The sequence below is a fragment of the Manis pentadactyla genome, chromosome 12 (genome assembly GCF_030020395.1).
Source record: "Manis pentadactyla isolate mManPen7 chromosome 12, mManPen7.hap1, whole genome shotgun sequence".
Classification (NCBI taxonomy): Eukaryota; Metazoa; Chordata; class Mammalia; order Pholidota; family Manidae; genus Manis; species Manis pentadactyla.
The window spans coordinates 6,915,851-6,934,810 of NC_080030.1; the positions used below are offsets into that span (position 1 = coordinate 6,915,851).

The 18,960-nt window shown below is 43.6% G+C and overlaps 1 protein-coding gene across 1 annotated transcript; it reads left to right on the plus strand.

The window, feature by feature from the left end:
* Positions 1-15,573: 15,573 nt before the first annotated feature.
* LOC130679945 (phospholipid phosphatase-related protein type 2-like) lies at positions 15,574-18,458 on the plus strand. Its single transcript, XM_057489550.1, has 4 exons — positions 15,574-15,627; positions 16,905-17,081; positions 17,659-17,781; positions 18,286-18,458. The coding sequence occupies exons 1-4, from the start codon at positions 15,574-15,576 to the stop codon at positions 18,316-18,318; spliced, it is 387 nt and encodes a 128-aa protein (XP_057345533.1). The 3' UTR covers positions 18,319-18,458.
* The last annotated feature ends 502 nt before the right edge of the window (positions 18,459-18,960 follow it).

Below are 18,960 nucleotides of genomic sequence, written 5' to 3' on the forward strand. Positions count from 1 at the left end.
TTAGTGAAATGTGAGTTTAGACTGTTCATATGGGATTGTTGTTCTTTCCTGAGGTAGGCCTGTGGTGCAATATACTTCCTTCTTACCAGCGCCTTCGCTGAGTCGCACAGATTTTGCATTGTTGAATTATTGTTGTTATTTGTTTCCATATATTGCTTGATCTCTGTCTTTATTTGGTCATTGATCTACTGGTTATTTAGGAGCATGTCGTTAAGCCTCCATGTGATTGTAGGCCATTTCGCTGCCTTTGTGTAATTAATTTCTAGTTCCATACCCTTGTGGTCTGAGAAGCTGGTTGGTACAATTTCCATCTTTTCGAATTTCCTGAGGCTCTTTTTGTGGCCTAGTGTATGATCTATTCTTGAAAATGTTCCATGTGCACTTGAGAAGAATGTGTATCCTGCTGCTTTTGAGTGGAGAGTTCTGTAGATGTGTAAGGTCCATCTGTTCTAATGTGTTGTTCAATGCCTCTGTCTCCTTACTTATTTTCTGTCTGGTTGATGTGTTCTTTGGAGTGAGTGGAGTGTTGAAGTCTCCTAAAATGAATGCATTGCATTCTATTTCGCCTTTCAATTCTGTTAGTATTTGTTTCACATATGTAGGTGCTCCTGTGTTGGGTGCATATTTCTAATGGTTATATCCTCTTGTTGGATTGACCCCTTTATCATTATGTAATGTCCGTCCTTGTCTCTTGTGACTTTCTTTGTTTTAAAGTCTAGTTTGTTCAATACAAGTACTGCAACACCTGCTTGTATCTCCCTATTAGTTGCATGAAATATCTTTTTCCATCCCTTCACTCTTAGTCTGTGTATGTCTTTGGGTTTGAAGCGAGTCTCTTGTAGACAGTATATACATGGGTCTTGTTTTTTTTATCCACTCAGTGACTCTGTGTGTTTTGTTTGGTGCATTCAGACCCTTTACATTTAGGGTGATTATCGATAGGTATGTACTTACTTATTGCTATTGCAGGCTTTAGGTTCGTGGTTACCAGAAAGTTAAGGGTATCTTCCTTACTACCTAAGAACCTAACTTAACTCACTTAAGTATGCTATTACCAACACAATCTAAAGGTTGTTGTTTTTTCCCCTCCTCATTCCTTGTATATTAGGTATGGTATTCTGTACTCTTTGTCTGTCCCTTTTTATTACCTCTGGTGACAGCTATTTATCCTTAGGAACACTTCCATCTATAGCAGTCCCTCCAAAATACACTGTAGAGATGGGTGGTGTGAGCTGAATTCTCTCAGCTTTCGCTTATCTGGAAATTGCTTAAACCCTCCTTCAAATTTAAATGATAATCTTTTTTATTTTTATTTTTTATTTAGTTATTATAATTTTTTGTATGATTCATCTACAATTACATTAGCAACATTGTTTCCTCGACTCCCCCCCATCGTCAAGTACCCCCCATATACCCTTTGCAGTCAGTGTCCATCAGCGTAGTAAGATGCTACAGAATCACTACTTGTCTTCTCTGTGTTGTAGAGCCCTCCCCGTGGACCCCCCTACATTGTGTCGGCTAATAGCAATGCCCCTTTTTTTCTGCTTATCCCTCCCTTCCCACACCCATCCTCCCCAGTCCCTTTCCCTTTGGTAACTGTTAGTCCATTCTTCGGTTCCGTGAGTCTGCTGCTGTTTCGTTCCTTCAGTTTTTTTTCTTTGTTCTTATACTCCGCAGATGAGTGAAATCATATGATACTTGGCTTTTTCCCCCTGGCTTATTTCACTGAGCATAATACCCTCTAGCTCCATCCATGTGGTTGCAAATGGTAGGATTTGTTTTCTTCTCATGGCTGACTAATATTCCATTGTGTATATGTACATCTTCTTTATCCATTCATCTACTTATGGACACTTAGGTTGCTTCCATTTCTTGGCTATTGTAAATAGTGCTGAGATAAACATAGGGGTGCATATGTGTTTTTCAAACTGGGCTGCTGCATTCTTAGGGGTAAAATCCAGAATTGGTATTCCTGGGTCAAATGGTATTTGTATTTTGAGCTTTTTGAGAAACCTCCATACTGCTATTGACAATGGTTGAACTAATTTACATTCCCACCAGCAGTGTAGGAGGGTTCCCATTTCTCCACAATCTCACCATCATTTGTTGTTGTTTGTCTTTTGGATGGCGGTGATCCTTACTGGTGTGAGGTGATACCTCATTGAGGTTTTAATTTGCATTTCCCTGATGACTAGCGATGTCGAGCATCTTTTCATGTGTCTGTTGGCCATCTGAATATTTTCTTTGGAGAACTGTCTGTTCAGCTCGTCTGATCATTTTTTAATTGAATTATTTGCTCTTTGTTTGCTGAGGTGCGTGAGCTCTTTCTATATTTTGGATGTCAACCCTTTATCGGATCTGTCGTTGATGAATATATTCTCCCATACTGTAGGATGCCTTTTTGTTATATGGATGGTGTCCTTTGCTGCACAGAAGCCTTTCAGCTTGATATAGTCCCACTTGTTCATTTTTGCTTTTGTTCCCCTTGCCCGGGGAGATATGTTCATGAAGAAGTCGCTCATGTTTATGTCCAAGAGATTTTTGCCTATGTTTTTTTCTAAGAGTTTTATGCTTTCATGACTTACACTCAGGTCTTTGATCCATTTCGAATTTACTTTTGTGTATGGGGTTAGACAATGACCCAGCTTCTTCATGCTCCTCCATGCAGCTGTCCAGTTTTGCCAACACCAGCTGTTGAAGGGGCTGTCATTTCCCCATCTTATGTCCACGTCTCCTGTATTATATATTAATTGACCTTGAATGTTTGGGTTAATGTCTGGGGACTCTATTCTGTTCCACTGGTCTGTGGGTCTGTTCTTGTGCCAGTACCAAATTGTCTTGATTACTGTGGCTTTGTAGTAGAGCTTGAAGTTGGGGAGCGAGATCCCCCCTGCTTTGTTCTTCCTACTCAGGATTGCTTTGGCTTTTCGGGGTCTTTTGTGATTCCACATGAATTTTAAAACAATTTTTTCCAGTTCGTTGAAGATTGCTGTTGATATTTTGATAGGGATTGCATGGAATCTGTAGATTCCTTCAGGCAGGATGGCCATTTTGACAATATTGATTCTTCCTAGACAGTGGCATGGGATGAGTTTCCATCTGTCAGTGTCCTCTTTCATTTCTCTTAAGAGTGTCTTGTAGTTTTCAGGGTATAGTAGGTCTTTCACTTCCTTGGTTAGGTTTATTCCTAGGTATTTTATTCTTGTTGATGCAATTGTGAATGGAAGTGTTTTCCTGATTTCTCTTTCTGCTAATTCATCTTTAGTGTCTAGGAAAAAAAAATGCGGTGGAGTCTTTAGGGTTTTTTTAAGTACAATATCATGTCATCTGCCAATAGTGACGGTTTGACTTGTTCTTTACCAATCTGGATGCCTTGTATTTCTTTGTTTTGTCTGATTGCCGTGGCTAGAACCTCCAGTACTATGTTGAATAACAGTGGGGAGAGTGGGCATCCCCGTCTTGTTCCCGATGTCAGCGGAAAAGCTTTCAGCTTCTTGCTGTTAAGTATGATGTTGGCTGTGGCCTTGTCATATACGGCCTTTATTATGTTGAGGTACTTGCCCTGTATACCCATTTTGTTGAGAGTTTTTATCATGAATGGATGTTGAATACTGTTAAATGTTTTTTCAGCTTCTGTGGATGTGATCATGTGGTTTTTGTCCTTCTGATTGTTGATGTGGTGGATGATGTTGGATTTTGTGATACTGTACCATCTTTGCTTCCCTGGAATAAGTCCTACTTGTTCATGATGGATGATCTTTTTTATGTATTTTTGAATTTGGTGTGCTAATATTTTGTTGACTATATTTTTTTTTTTTGCTCAGAACCATTTTTATTTTTTGTCTTTTCTATATACCAAGTGTTTTTCCCACTATACTTGACACACACACACACACACACACACACACACACACACACACATGCATAAAGATGGATTTTTCCTTTAGAGAACACACAAAATACAAAGAATTGCCATTGCAAATCTGTTGGCATCTGGAGCATATAAAATGTGTGTTCACCTGTTTTTTTTTTCACAAGGCTCCCCTGATCTCAATGATGTGGCCAGTTGGAGTTTGTCTCCTCTTCTCTCTGGTCCATTGACTTCAGCCTGTACATACTGATTATAGACTTTGTAGGTAGTTCACAAACAGCTCAGGTTAAATTAACTTGAGGACAGTGTTTGAAAATGCGGAATTACACACTTTTTTGTGCCTGTTATTAAGTATTGTTTCCAGAAGATCAATATTTTAATTACAGTGAGCTTCCCTACTGGTGGCTCTCAGTAACAAGAAGTGTATTGTGTGAGCTAACTGGAAAAATAAAAGAAGGAAAAAAATTTTTCTAGCACATTCCCTTTGCAAAAGTAACTTCTCCAGGGTATTGAATAGAGTCTGGTCTTCACCAGCCTATCTGAGGTTGGTCCTATAATCTCTAAAAACTTAACCTTCATGAGTTCATGTGTGATAGAAAGAACTTATAATAGATACTTGCTAATACTTATTGTGTATTTGCTGTGCAATGGGAATTGTTCTAATCATGTTAAATTATATACTATGATGTTGGCTCTGTTGCCCTTCCCTGTTTTAGAAATGAAGAAACTAAGGCTATTCAACAGGTAATCTGTGGCCTTATAACAATAAGTGGCGCACTATGTTAAATTTAGCTCTATCTTACCAAAAAGGTAATGGTATTAACCCTTCCTTCCCTCCTTCTCTCCCTCCCTCCCTCCCTCCTTCCCTCCCTCCTTTCTTCCTTCCTTCCTTCCTTTATTCATTTTTATTTTGTTATCATTAATCTACAATTATATGAAGAATATTATGTTTACTAGGCTCTCCCCTATACCAGGTCCCCCCTATAAACCCCTTTACAGCCACTGTCCATCAGCATAGCAAAATGTTGTAGAATCACTACTTGTGTTCTCTGTGTTGTACAGCCCTCCTGTTTCTCCCACCCCCCTATTATGCACGATAATCTTAATACCCCCCTTTTTCTTCCCCCTCTTTATCCCTCCCTACCCATCCATCGTCCCCAGTCCCTTTCCCTTTGGTACCTGTTACTCCATTCTTGGGTTCTGTGATTCCGCTGCTGTTTTGTTCCTTCAGTTTTTCCTTTGTTCTTATACTCCACTGATGAGTGAAATCATTTGGTATTTCTCTTACTCTGCTTGGCTTATTTCACTGAGCATAATACCCTACAGCTCCATCCATGTTGCTGCAGATGGTAGGATTTACCCTCTTCTTATGGCTGAGTAGTATTCCATTGTGTATATGTACCACATCTTCTTTATCCATTCATCTACCGATGGACATTTAGGTTGCTTCCAATTCTTGGCTATTGTAAATAGTGTTGCGATAAACATAGGGGTGCATCTGTCTTTCTCAAACTTGATTGCTGCGTTCTTAGGGTAAATTCCTAGGAGTGAAGTTCCTGGGTCAAATGGTAGGTCTGTTTTAAGCATTTTGATGAACCTCCATACTGCTTTCCACAATGGTTGAACTAATTTACATTCCCACCAGCAGTGTAGGAGGGTTCCCCTTTCTCCACAGTCTCGCCAACATTTGTTGTTGTTTGTCTTTTGGATGGCAGCCATCCTTACTGGTGTGAGGTGATACCTCATTGTAGTTTTAATTTGCATTTCTCTGATAATTAGCGATGTGGAGCATCTTTTCATGTGTCTGTTGGCCATCTGTATTTCTTTTTTGGGGAACTGTCTGTTCAGTTCCTCTGCCCACTTTTTAATTGGATTATTTGTTTTTTGTTTGTTGAGGCGTGTGAGCTCTTTATGTATTTTGGACATCAAGCCTTTATCGGATGTGTCATTTTCAAATATATTCTCCCATACTGTAGGGTTCCTTTTTGTTCTGTTGATGGTGTCTTTTGCTGTACAGAAGCTTTTCAGCTTAATATAGTCCCACTTGTTCATTTTTGCTGTTGTTTTCCTTGCCCGGGGAGATATGTTCAAGAAGAGGTCACTCGTGTTTATGTCTAAGAGGTTTGTGCCTATGTTTTTTTCCAAGAGTTTAATGGTTTCGTGACTTACATTCAGGTCTTTGATCCATTTTGAATTTACTTTTGTTTATGGGGTTAGACAATGGTCCAGTTTCATTCTCCTACATGTAGCTGCCCAGTTTTGCCAGCACCACCTGTTGAAGAGACTGTCATTTCGCCATTGTATGTCCATGGCTCCTATATCAAATATGAATTGACCATATATGTTTGGGTTAATGTCTGGAGTCTCTAGTCTGTTCCACTGGTCTGTGGCTCTGTTCTTGTGCCAGTACCAAATTGTCTTGATTACTATGGCTTTGTAGTAGAACTTGAAGTTGGGGAGTGAGATCCCCGCTACTTTATTCTTCTTTCTCAGGATTGCTTTGGCTATTCGGGGTCATTGGTGTTCCCATATGAATTTTTGAATTATTTGTTCCAGTCCATTGAAGAATGTTGCTGGTAGTTTCATAGGGATTGCATCAAATCTGAATATTGGTTTGGGCAGGATGGCCATTTTGACGATATTAATTCTTCCTAGCCACGAGCATGGGATGAGTTTCCATCTGTTAGTGTCCCCTTTAATTTCTCTTAAGAGTGACTTGTAGTTTTCAGAGTATAGGTCTTTCACTTCTTTGGTTAGGTTTATTCCTAGGTATTTTATTCTTTTTGATGGAATCGTGAATGGAGTTGTTTTCCTGATTTCTCTTTCTGTTGGTTCATTGTTAGTGTATAGGAAAGCCACATATTTCTGTGTGTTGATTTTGTATCCTGCAACTTTGCTGTATTCCGATACCAGTTCTAGTAGTTTTGGGGTGGAGTCTTTAGGGTTTTTTATGTACAATATCATGTCATCTGAAACTGGTGACAGTTTAACTTCTTCTTTACCAATCTGGATTCCTTGTATTTCTTTGTTTTGTCTGATGGCCGTGGCTAGGACCTCCAGTACTATGTTAAACAACAGTGGGGAGAGTGGGCATCCCTGTCTAGTTCCCGATCTCAGAGGAAAAGCTTTCAGCTTCTTGCTGTTCAGTATAATGTTGGCTGTGGGTTTATCATAAATGGCCTTTATTATGTTGTGGTACTTGCCCCCTATTCCCATTTTGCTGAGAGTTTTTATCATGAATGGTTGTTGAATTTTGTCAAATGCTTTCTCAGCATCTATGGAGATGATCATGTAGTTTTTGTCTTTCTTTTTGTTGATGTGGTGGATGATGCTGATGGATTTTCGAATGTTGTACCATCCTTGCATCCCTGGGATGAATCCCACTTGGTCATGGTGTACGATCCTCTTGATGTATTTTTGAATTCGGTTTGCTAATATTTTGTTGAGTATTTTTGCATCTACGTTCATCAGGGATATTGGTCTGTATTTTTTTGTTGTTGTTGGGGTCTTTGCCTGGTTTTGGTATTAGGGTGATGTTGGCTTCATAGAATGAGTTTGGGAGTATTCCCTCCTCTTCTGTTTTTTGGAAAACTTTAAGGAGAATGAGTATTATGTCTTCCCTGTACGTCTGATAAAATTCCGAGGTAAATCCATCTGGCCCGGGGGTTTTGTTCTTTGGTAGTTTTTTGATTACCGCTTCAATTTTGTTGCTGGTAATTGGTCTGTTTAGATTTTCTGTTTCTTTCTGGGTCAGTCTTGGAAGGTTGTATTTTTCTAGGAAGTTGTCCATTTCTCCTAGGTTTCCCAGCTTGTTAGCATACAGGTTTTCATAGTACTCTCTAATAATTCTTTGTATTTCTGTGGGATCCGTCGTGATTTTTCCTTTCTCGTTTCTGATTCTGTTGATTTGTGTTGACTCTCTTTTCCTCTTAATAAGTCTGGCCAGAGGCTTATCTATTTTGTTTATTTTCTGGAAGAACCAGCTCTTGGTTTCATTGATTTTTGCTATTGTTTTGTTCTTCTCAATTTTATTTATTTCTTCTCTGATCTTTATTATGTCCCTCCTTCTGCTGACCTTAGGCCTCATTTGTTCTTCTTTTTCCAATTTCGATAATTGTGACATTAGACCATTCATTTGGGATTGTTCTTCCTTCTTTAAATATGCCTGGATTGCTATATACTTTCCTCTTAAGACTGCTTTTGCTGTATCCCATAGAAGTTGGTTCTTTGTGGTTTTGTTGTCATTTATTTCCATATATTGCTGGATCTCCTTTTTAATTTGTTCATTGATCCATTGATTATTTAGGAGCGTGTTGTTAAGCCTCCATGTGTTTGTGAGCCTTTTTGCTTTCTTTGTACAGTTTATTTCTAGTTTTATGCCTTTGTGGTCTGAAAAGTTGGTTGGTAGCATTTCAATCCTTTGGAATTTACTGAGGCTCTTTTTGTGGCCTAGTATGTGGTCTATTCTGGAGAATGTTCCATGTGCCCTTGAGAAGAATGTGTATCCTGTTGCTTTTGGATGTAGAGTTCCGTAGATGTCTATTAGGTCCATGTGTTCTAGTGTGTTGTTCAGTGCCTCTGTGTCCTTACTTATTTTCTGTCTGGTGGATCTGTCCTTTGGAGTGAATGGTGTGTTGAAATCTCCCAGAATGAATGCTTTGCATTCTATTTCCTCCTTTAGTTCTGTTAGTATTTGTTTCGGATATGTTGGTGCTCCTGTATTGGGTGCATATATATTTAGAATGGTTATATCCTCTTGTTGGACTGAGCCCTTTATCATTATGTAACGTCCTTCTTTATCTTTTGTTACTTTCTTTATTTTGAAGTCTGTTTTGTCTGATACTAGTATTGCAACACCTGCTTTTTTCTCTCTGTTTTTTGCATGCAATATCTTTTTCCATCCCTTGACTTTAAGTGTGTTGCATGTCTTTGGGTTTGAGGTGAGTCTCTTGTAAGTAGCATATGGATGGATCTTGCTTTTTTATCCATTCTATTACTCTGTGTCTTTTGATTGGTGCATTCAGTCCATTTACATTTAGGGTGATTATTGAAAGGTATGTACTTATTGCCATTGCAGGCTTTAAGTTTGTGGTTACCAAAGGTTCAGGGTTAGCTTCTTTACTATCTTACTGTCTAATTTAACTCGCTTGTTGAGCTATTATAAACACGGCCTGATGATTCTTTATTTCTGTCCCTTCTTATTCCTCCTCCTCCCTTCTTCATATGTTGGGTGTTTTGTTGGGTGCTCTTTTTAGGAGTGCTCCCATCTAGAGCAGTCTGTGTAAGATGCCTGGTAGAGGTGGTTTGTGGGAGGCAAATTCCCTCAACTTTTGCTTGTCTGGGAATTGTTTAATCCCTCCTTCATATTTAAATGATAATCGTGCTGGATACAGTAGTGTTGGTTCGAGGCCCTTCTGTTTCATTGCATTAAGTATATCATGCCATTCTCTTCTGGCCTGTAGGGTTTCTGTTGAGAAGTCTGATGATAGCCTGATGGGTTTTCCTTTATAGGTGACCTTTTTTTTCTCTCTGGCTTCCTTTAATAGTTTGTCCTTGTCTTTGATCTTTGCCATTTATTTATTATGTGTCTTGGTGTTGCCCTCCTTGGATCCCTTGTCATGGGAGTTCTGTGTACCTCTGTGGTCTGAGAGGCCATTTCCTCCCCTAGTTTGCGGAAGTTCTCAGCGATTATTTCTTCAAAGACACTTTCTATCCCTTTTTCTCTCTCTTCTTCTTCTGGTACCTCTATAGTGCGGATATTGTTCCGTTTCGTTGGTCACTCGGCTCTCTTAGAATTCTTTCATTCCTGGAGATCCTTTTATCTCTCTCTGCATCAGCTTCTCTGTGTTGCTGATATCTGTTTTCTAGTCCACTAATGGTCTCTTGCATCTCGTCCATTCTGTTTTGAAGTCCTTCCAGAGCTTGTTTTATTTCTGTATTCTCCTTCCTTAGTTCTTGCATATTTCTCTGCAAGTCCATCAGGATGGTTATGACTTTTGTTTTGAATTCTTTTTCAGGAAGACTGGTTAAATCTATCTCCCCAGGTACCTTCTCAGGGGAAGATGTAGCAGATGCCAAAGCTGTCTGGGTTATTCTTGTCTGGATCAAATGTTTTTTCCCTTTTCATGTTGATAGGTGCTATTGACTGTCAGCTGGGAGGGCCAAACTTTCCACTTGCTACTGGCCTTTCTTTACTGCGACAACTGCGACCCCTAGTGGCTTGTGTTGGGTACTTGCGTGTAGACTGGGTCTTTGTGTCTTGCCCGGCCGGTATGGAGGAAGCTCCCTTGCTGAGGGTGTGACCAGCCTTAGGCTGCTTCTCTGCTATCGCCGCGCCTCGGAGGGGTAATGGATGGGGGGCTGTTTGGCTGTTTACCTCCGTGAGGGGTCTCAGAGGTGTTGCCCAGGGGGTTAGTGCGCCCGGTTTTCCCTGGAATTTCCAGCTGCTGGACTGTGACCTGTGTTGTTTCCATCCAGCTGTTGCGTCCCTGTCCGTTTAAGACTTTCAAAAAGCACCCGCTTTTCTTTGTCACAGGGGCATCAGCTTGGGCACCCGCTCAGAGGTCTTGCTGCCCTGTTTCCATAGTTTCCAGCCCTCCAAGCATGCACTGTGTCTGCGCTCTGGTACGGATTGCTAGGGCTGCGTGTTTAGCAGTCCTGGACTCCCTCTCTCTCCCCGCTCTGACTCCTCCCGCCGGGAGCTGGGGTGAGGGGTGCTTGGGTCCTGCCGGGCCGGGGCTTGTATCTTACCCCTTTTACCAGGCACTGGGCTCTCGCACATGTGGATGTAGTCTGGCTGTTGTCCTATGTCTTCTGGTCTCTCTTTTAGGATTAGTTGTATTTGTTGTATTTTCAAAAATATATATGTTTTTGGGAGGAGATTCCCACTGTCCTACTCACGCCGCCATGTTGGCTCCGCCCCACGATTCGTTGGTTATTCAGGAGCATGTTGTTAAACCTCCACGCGGTGGTAGGCTTTTTCATTTTACTTGCGCTGTTTATTTCTAGTTTCATACCTTTGTGGTGTGAGAAGCTGCATCATTTTTGTGGGCTCGTGCGGGATAACTTCGGAGGTGAGTATAGGCATCCGAGCCTGCCTTTTCCTTCACTGTCCTTATAGAAGGAAGCCGTCTATGGCAAACAACATCGGGCGCTCGTCAGCCACTTAAATGGGACTAGCCCGGCTGCCGATCTCAAAGTCTCGAGCGCCAGGTTCTCCTGCGTCTCCCTCAGTGGATCCCCCATCTCCCTTGGGAGCCGGGAAAGTCACCTGAGTGGAGGCCAGGATTCCCCTTCAGAGGCATGTCCATGGATGCGAGGGACCGAGGAAGGCCGTGGGCACCTGCGAGAGTCTAGGCTGAGGCTGCGCTTCAGCGGCTTCTCAAAGGCCCGCGTGTCTGGAATCAGACCCCGACAGCCCGACTGGGTATCCATGAGGAGTGTCTCTCTTTCTGTCTGCCTGACTTCCAGCCTGCTTCTCCAGGCCGCCCCAGCCTCTGGGTGAGGCGAGGGTGCTCTTTACGTCCTTTACTCGCTCGATGTGTGCCTCTGACTTCGTCAGTGCCCCGGACCCCGTTGCTCAGCACCGCAAGGTAGGAGATCTACGCTTCGCCCTTACTCCTGACGAAATGCTGTACTTGTTATCTCATAAAAATGTGTCCGGTGGTTCGTTGAAGAATGCTGTTGGTAATTTGAGGCTGATTGCATTGAATCTGTAGATTGCTTTAGGCAGGATGCCCATTTTGATAATATTAATTCCTCCTAGGCAGGAGCATGGGATGAGTTTCCATTTGTTTGTGTCCTCTTTAGTATCTGTTAAGAGTGTCTTGTAGTTTTCAGGGTATGGTAGGTCTTTCAGTTCCTTGGTTAGGTTTATTCCTAGGTATTTTATTCTTGTTGATGCAATTGTGAATGGAATTCTCTTCCTGATTTCTCTATCTGCTAGTTCATCGTTACTGGATAGGAAAGCAACAGGTTTCTGTGTATTAATTGTGTGTCCTGCAACTCTGCTGAATTCGGATATCAGTTCTAGTAGTTTTTGAATGGAGTCTTTAGGGTTTTTTTTTATGTACAATATCATGTCATCTGCAGATAGTGACAGTTTGACTTGTTCTTTACCAATCTGGGTACCTTGTATTTCTTTGTTTTGTCTGATTGCCGTGCCTAGGACCTCCAGTACTATGTTGAATAGCAGTGGGGTGAGTGAGCATCCCTGTCCTGTTCCCGATGTCAGAGGAAAAGCTTTCAGCTTCTCGCTGTTAAGTATGATGTTGGCTGTGGGTTTGTCATATACGGCCTTTATTATGTTGAGGTACTTGCCCTGTATACCCATTTTGTTGAGAGTTTTTATCATGAATGGATGTTGAATCATGTCAAATGATTTTTCAGCATCTGTGGATGTGATCATGTGGTTTTTCTCCTCCTGTTTGTTGATGTGGTGGATGATGTTGGATTTTCTAATACTGTACGATCCATGCTTCCCTGCAATAAGTCCTACTTGTTCATGATGGATGATCTTTTTGATATATTTTTGAATTTGGTGTGCTAATATTTTGTAGACTATTTTCTTTTTTTGCTCAGAACCATTTTTATCTTTTGTCTTTTCTATATACCAAGTGTTTTTCCCACTATACGTACCACACAGACTCACACACACACACACACACACACATGCTTATGCATAAGGGTAGATTTTTCCGTTAGAGAACACACAAGATACAAAAAATTGCAATTGCAAATCTGAAATATTAGCATCTGGAGAATATAAAATGTGTGTTCACCTGCTTTTTTTTTCACAAGGCTCCCCTGACCTCAATGAAGTGGCCAGTTGGAGTTTGTCTCCTCTTCTCTCTGGTCCATTGACTTCAGCCTGTACATACTGATTATAGACTTTGTAGGTATTTCACAAACAGCTCAAGTTAAATTAACTTGAGGACAGTGTTTGAAAATGCAGAATTACACACTTTTTTGTGCCTGTTATTAAGCATTGTTTCCAGAAGATCAATCTTTTAATTACAGTGAGCTTCCCTACTGGTGGCTCTCAGTAACAAGAAGTGTATTGTGTGAGCTAACTGGAAAAATAGAAGAAGGAAAAAAATTTTTCTAGCACGTTCCCTTTGCAAAAATAACTTCTCCAGGGTATTGAATAGAGTCTGGTCTTCACCAGCCTATCTAAGGTTGGTCCTATAATCTCTAAAAACTTAACCTTCATGAGTTCATGTGTGATAGAAAGAACGTATAATAGATACATGCTAATACTTATTGTGTATTTGCTGTGCAATGGGAATTGTGCTAATCATGTGAAATTATATACTATGAGGTTGGCTCTGTTATCCTTCCCTGTTTTAGAAGTGAAGAAACTAAGGCTATTCAACAGTTAGTCTGTGGCCTTATAACAGTAAGTGGAGCACTATGTTAAATTTAGCTCTATCTTACCACAAAGGTAACGGTATTAACCCTTCCCTCCGTCCCTTCTTCCCTCCCTCCCTCCTTTCTTCCTTCCTTCCCTCCTTCCTTCCATCCTTCCCTCCTTCCTTTCTTCCTTCCCTCCTTCCTTCCATCCTTCCCTTCTTCCTTCCTTCCTTTTTTCATTTTTATTTTGTTATCATTAATCTATAATTACATGAAGAACATTATGTTTACTAGGCTCCCCCCTTCACCAAGTCCCCCCAACCACAAACCCCATTACAGTCACTGTCCATCAGCTTAGCCAGATGTTGTAGAATCACTATTTGTCTTCTCTGTGTTGCCCAGCCCTTCCCATTACCCCCCGCCACATTATCCATGCTAATCGTAATGCCCCCTTTCTTTTTTCCCCTTATCCCTCCCTTCCTGCCCATCCTCCCCTGTCCATTTTCCTTTGGTAACTGTTTGTCCATTCTTGGATTCTGTGATTCTGCTGCTGTTTTGTTCCTTCAGTTTTTCTTTGTTTTTATACTCCACATATGAGTGAAATCATTTGGTGCTTGTCTCTCTCCAACTGGCTTATTTCACTGAGCATAATACCCTCTAACTCCATCCATGTTGTTGCAAATGGTAGGATTTGTTTTCTTCTTATGGCTGAATAATATCCCATTGTGTATATGTACCACATCTTCTTTAGCCATTCATCTAACTGATGGTGGACACTTAGGTTGCTTCCATTTCTTGGCTGTTGTGAATAGTGCTGCGATAAACATACGGGTGCATCTGTCTTTTTCAAACTGGGCTCCTGCATTCTTAGGGTAAATTCCTAGAAGTGGATTGTTGAGTATTTTTGCATGTATTTTCCTCAGCGATACTGGTCTGTAATTTTCTTTTTTTGTGGTGTCTTTGCCTGGTTTTGGTATTAAGGTGATGCTGGTCTCGTAGAATGAGTTTGGAAGTATTTCCTCTTCTTCTACTTTTTGGAAAAGTTTAAGGAGGATGACTATTAGATCTTCACTACATGTTTGATTAAGGTCAGCGGTGCAGCCGTCTGGTTCTGGTGTTTTGTTCTTAGGTAGTTTTTTGATTGCCAGTTCAATTTTGTTCCTAGGAATTGATCTGTTCAGTTTTCTTTTCTTTCTGGGTTAGCCTTGGAGGGTTGCATTTTTCTAGAAAGTTGTCCATTTCTTGTAGGTTATCCAGTGTGTTAGCATATGATTTTTCATGGCATTCTCTCATAATTCTTTGTATTTCTGTGGTTTCTGTAGTGATTTTTCCTTTCTCATTTCCGATTCTGTTTATGTGTGCAGGCTCTCGTTTTTTCTTGATTAGTCTGGCTAGGGCTTTATCCATTTTGTTTATTTTCTCCAAGAATCAGCTCCTGCTTTCATCGATTCTTTGTGTTGTTTCATTCTTCTCGGTTTTATTTATTTCTGCTCCACTCTTTATTGTGTTCCTCCTCCTGCTGACTATGGGCCCCATTTGTTCTTCTTTTTCTTGTTGTGATAGTTTTCAGTTTAGACTGCTCATATGGTATTGTTCTTCTCTCCTGAGGGAGGCCTGTATTGCAATATACTTCCCTCTTAGCACCGCCTCGTCTGTGTCCCACGGATTTTGTGTTGTTCAGTTATTGCTGCCATTTGTCTCCTTATATTGCTTGATCTCTGTTTTTATTCGGTCATTGATCTGTTGGTTACTCAGGAGCATGTTGTTAAGCCTCCACGCGGTGGTAGGCTTTTTCATTTTACTTGCGCTGTTTATTTCTAGTTTCATACCCTTGTGGTGTGAGAAGCTGCATCATTTTTGTGGGCTCGTCCGGGATAACTTCGGAGGTGAGTATAGGCATCCGAGCCTTCCTTTTCTTTCACTGTCCTTATAGAAGGAAGCCGTCTATGGCAAACAACATCGGGCGCTCGTCAGCCACTTAAATGGGACTAGCCCGGCTGCCGATCTCAAAGTCTCGAGCGACAGGTTCCCCTGCGTCTCCCTCAGTGGATCCCCCGTCTCCCTTGGGAGCCGGGAAAGTCACCTGAGTGGAGGCCAGGATTCCCCTTCAGAGGCATGTCCATGGATGCGAGGGACTGAGGAAGGCTGTGGGCACCTGAGAGAGTCTAGGCTGAGGCTGCGCTTCAGCGGCTTCTCAAAGGCCCGTGTGTCTAGAATCAGACCCCGACAGCCCGACTGGGTATCCATGAGGAGTGTCTCTCTTTCTGTCTGCCTGACTTCCAGCCTGCTTCTCCAGGCCGCCCCAGCCTCTGGGTGAGGCGAGGGTGCTCTTTACGTCCTTTACTCGCTCGATGTGTGCCTCTGACTTCGTCAGTGCCCCGGACCCCGTTGCTCAGCACCGCAAGGTAGGAGATCTACGCTTCGCTCTTACTCCTGACGAAATGCTGTACTTGTTATCTCATAAAAATGTGTCCGGTGGTTCGTTGAAGAATGCTGTTGGTAATTTGAGGCTGATTGCATTGAATCTGTAGATTGCTTTAGGCAGGATGCCCATTTTGATAATATTAATTCCTCCTAGGCAGGAGCATGGGAAGAGTTTCCATTTGTTTGTGTCCTCTTTAGTATCTGTTAAGAGTGTCTTGTAGTTTTCAGGGTATGGTAGGTCTTTCAGTTCCTTGGTTAGGTTTATTCCTAGGTATTTTATTCTTGTTGTTGCAATTGTGAATGGAATTGTTTTCCTGATTTCTCTTTGTGCTAGTTCATCGTTAGTGGCTCGGAAAGCAACAGGTTTCTGTGTATTAATTGTGTGTCCTGCAACTCTGCTGAATTCGGATATCAGTTCTAGTAGTTTTGGAGTGAAGTGTTTAGGGTTTTTTTTTATGTACGGTAAATATCATGTCATTGGCAGATAGTGACAGTTTGACTTGTTCTTTACCAGTCTGGATGCCTTGTATTTTTTTGTTTCGTCTGATTGCCATGCCTAGGACCTCCAGTGGTATCTTGAATAGCAGTGGGGTGAGTGGGCATCCCTGTCCTGTTCCCGATGTCAGAGGAAAACTTTTCAGCTTCTCGCTGTTAAGTATGATATTGGCTGTGTCCTTGTCATATACGGCCTTTATTATGTTGAGGTACTTTCCCTGTATACACATTTTCTTGAAAGTTTTTATCATGAATTGATGTGGAGTATTGTCGAATGTTTTTTCAGCATCTTTGGACGTGATCATTTTTTTTTTGTCCTCCGTTTTACTGATGTGGTGGATGTTGTTCATGGATTTTCTAATAGTGTACCATCCTTGCATCCCTGGAATAAATCCTACTTGATCATGAGCTCTTGAACCTACCCCTTGAACCCCAATTCCACCCTCTAGTTCTGAAACTCCACCCCAAGCAAGCATCTTTCTGGGTGTGTGACTGATCCTGGGGAGACCAGGCCCCAGAAATGTCCACTGCTCTTTGGTGCTCTGTGCACATCCCCGTCCCTGGAAGGACCCACTGGGAGTCCGTGACTCCATCCCCCAAACTCCTGTTCCCCTGGCTCCTTTTTCTGAAGACCCTGGCCTCAGCGTCCCGCTCCAGCGTCATTCCGGGGGATCCGGCCCCTCCCCCTAACCCTGAACGCAGTGTCCACTCGGGTTTGGCAGCTGCACCGCCCCATGTGCCCTGACCGGTCTGGCTCCCACAGATGTACGTGACACTCGTGTTCTGTGTGAAGGGCTCCCGCCTGGTCAAATCCTTGCTCTGCCTGCCCCTGCTGTGCCCTGCCTTCCTGGTGGTCGTGGTCCGCGTGGCTGAGTACCGCAACCACTGTTCAGACATTCTGGCTGGCTTCCTTACCGGAGCAGCCATCGCCACCTTTCTGGTGAGCCACCTTCCCATCTGTCCCTGTATGGCAGACCCTCCATCAGCTCCATGACCCAAGAGGCAGGCCTGTGTGATGGTGGAGAGTATGGACCTGGGGCGAGTCTCTTAACCTTACGCTGCCTGGAGGTTTTCATCTGTGAAACGGGATGATAGGAAGAGGGCCAAGCAAGTGAAGCACTCGCTATGAGCACAAAATTGAAGGAGGCACAAACCCACTCAGTAATCAAGATAAATAGTATAGTAATGAAAACGTTTTAAAAATCAAAATTAATGCAGACAACACCGTGTCCAAAAATACTGAAGTTTTAAATGCAGACAGTATCCGATTCTGCTCTTGCACAACTTGGCCTTACTTGCCTTCACCTTCTTCCCACCCTTTGGACTAAGTAACAGTACCTACCTCTTGGTAAAATGGAAAGAACAGTGGTGCCATATAGGAAGCGCCATAAAAATGTTAGCTGCTTTTTGAAACCTGAGCCTCAGTTTCCTTATCTGAAAAATGGGGATGGTATTTATACAACTCCTACTTATTGGCCTCTGGCCTCAACATGTAAACTGCCCTCCCTCTGCCCCAGGTCACCTGTGTCGTGCACAACTTCCAGAGCCGGCTGCCTTCTGGCCGAAGGCTCTCCCCCTGGGAGGACTTGGGCCAAGCCCCCACCATGGAGAGCCCCCTCGAGAAGTTAAGTGTGGCCCAGGTAAGGGGGGCTGGGGGCCGCTCCCCGCTGGAGAGGGTGGTAGCTGGAGGGGGACCAGGGAGGCAGGAAGTTAGGCAAGAGATGGGGATCTCAGGGCCATGGGGGGTGGGCAATGGCTCATCTCTGCGGGCCTAGGTCCTGGGGGACAGTCCCAGAAACAAGTGCCCGTCTCCTCTCTCCCTCCCAAGGGGACATGATTAATCCTGAGAATCCTGGTTGGTGTTTCCATTGGGCTTTCTGCCCAATGCGCCCCCTCGTGGTTGTGGCCGGCAGGGCCTGGGGGGCCGCTAGCCCCTTCCCTCTGCCTGTTTGTCTCAAAAACCTTAGGCCTGCAGGCCGCATTGGACACCGGCACGGCTCACCCCACCCAGTGAGTGTCGAGGGAGTGGGGGGTAACCGGGGGGGACTTCCAGATGGCAGTCACTGCCGCAGAGGTCTCCCCTATGTTCTCGTGGTCCCTTCCCAAGCTTTCTGATGCCCTGATCTCTGCTCCCTGACCCTCAGAGCCACAGAACTGCACCCGCCGTGGCCACCTGATCCCCAGCTGCGTGTCCTCCAGGGCTCCAGCCATGTGTTCGTCGCCCCGTGTGCCGCGCCCTCGGTTGAGGTCTGAGCCGACACCGCTGCCCCTGCCCCTGCCTCTGCGTGCACCAGCTCCCAGCCAGGGCCCCTCACCCTCCTCCCCGGGGCCTGGGGGGCCAGGTGGGGGAGGCGGACGTGGTCGGAAGCTGCTGCTGCCCACACCTCTACTGCGGGACCTGTACACCCTGAGCGGACTCTACCCCTCCCCTTTTCACCGGGACAACTTCAGCCCTTACCTATTTGCCAGCCGTGACCACCTGCTGTGAGGCCCCACCACCCACCCAGAACCTACCCGCTCCCCATTTCTCCCCTGCCACGCGTGTGTGTGCGTGTGCCGTGTGAGTGCCAAAGCCCCCTGTCCCCAAACCAGCCAGGCCCAGATATCAGCCTGGCTGGGAGGACATTAGGGGGACCCTCCGCCTCTCTTGTCCTCTGGGACCATCCAAGGGGCATAACTAGGAGGTGGGCCTCTAGGGTGGCTCCTTTAAGAGCCAAAACCTGACCCTATTGGCCACTGCCAGCCAGTGGGGACCCCCAGTTCTCAGAATTCTAACCAAAAGGACTTTACTTCAGCCAATGGGAAACTCCCCCGTCAAT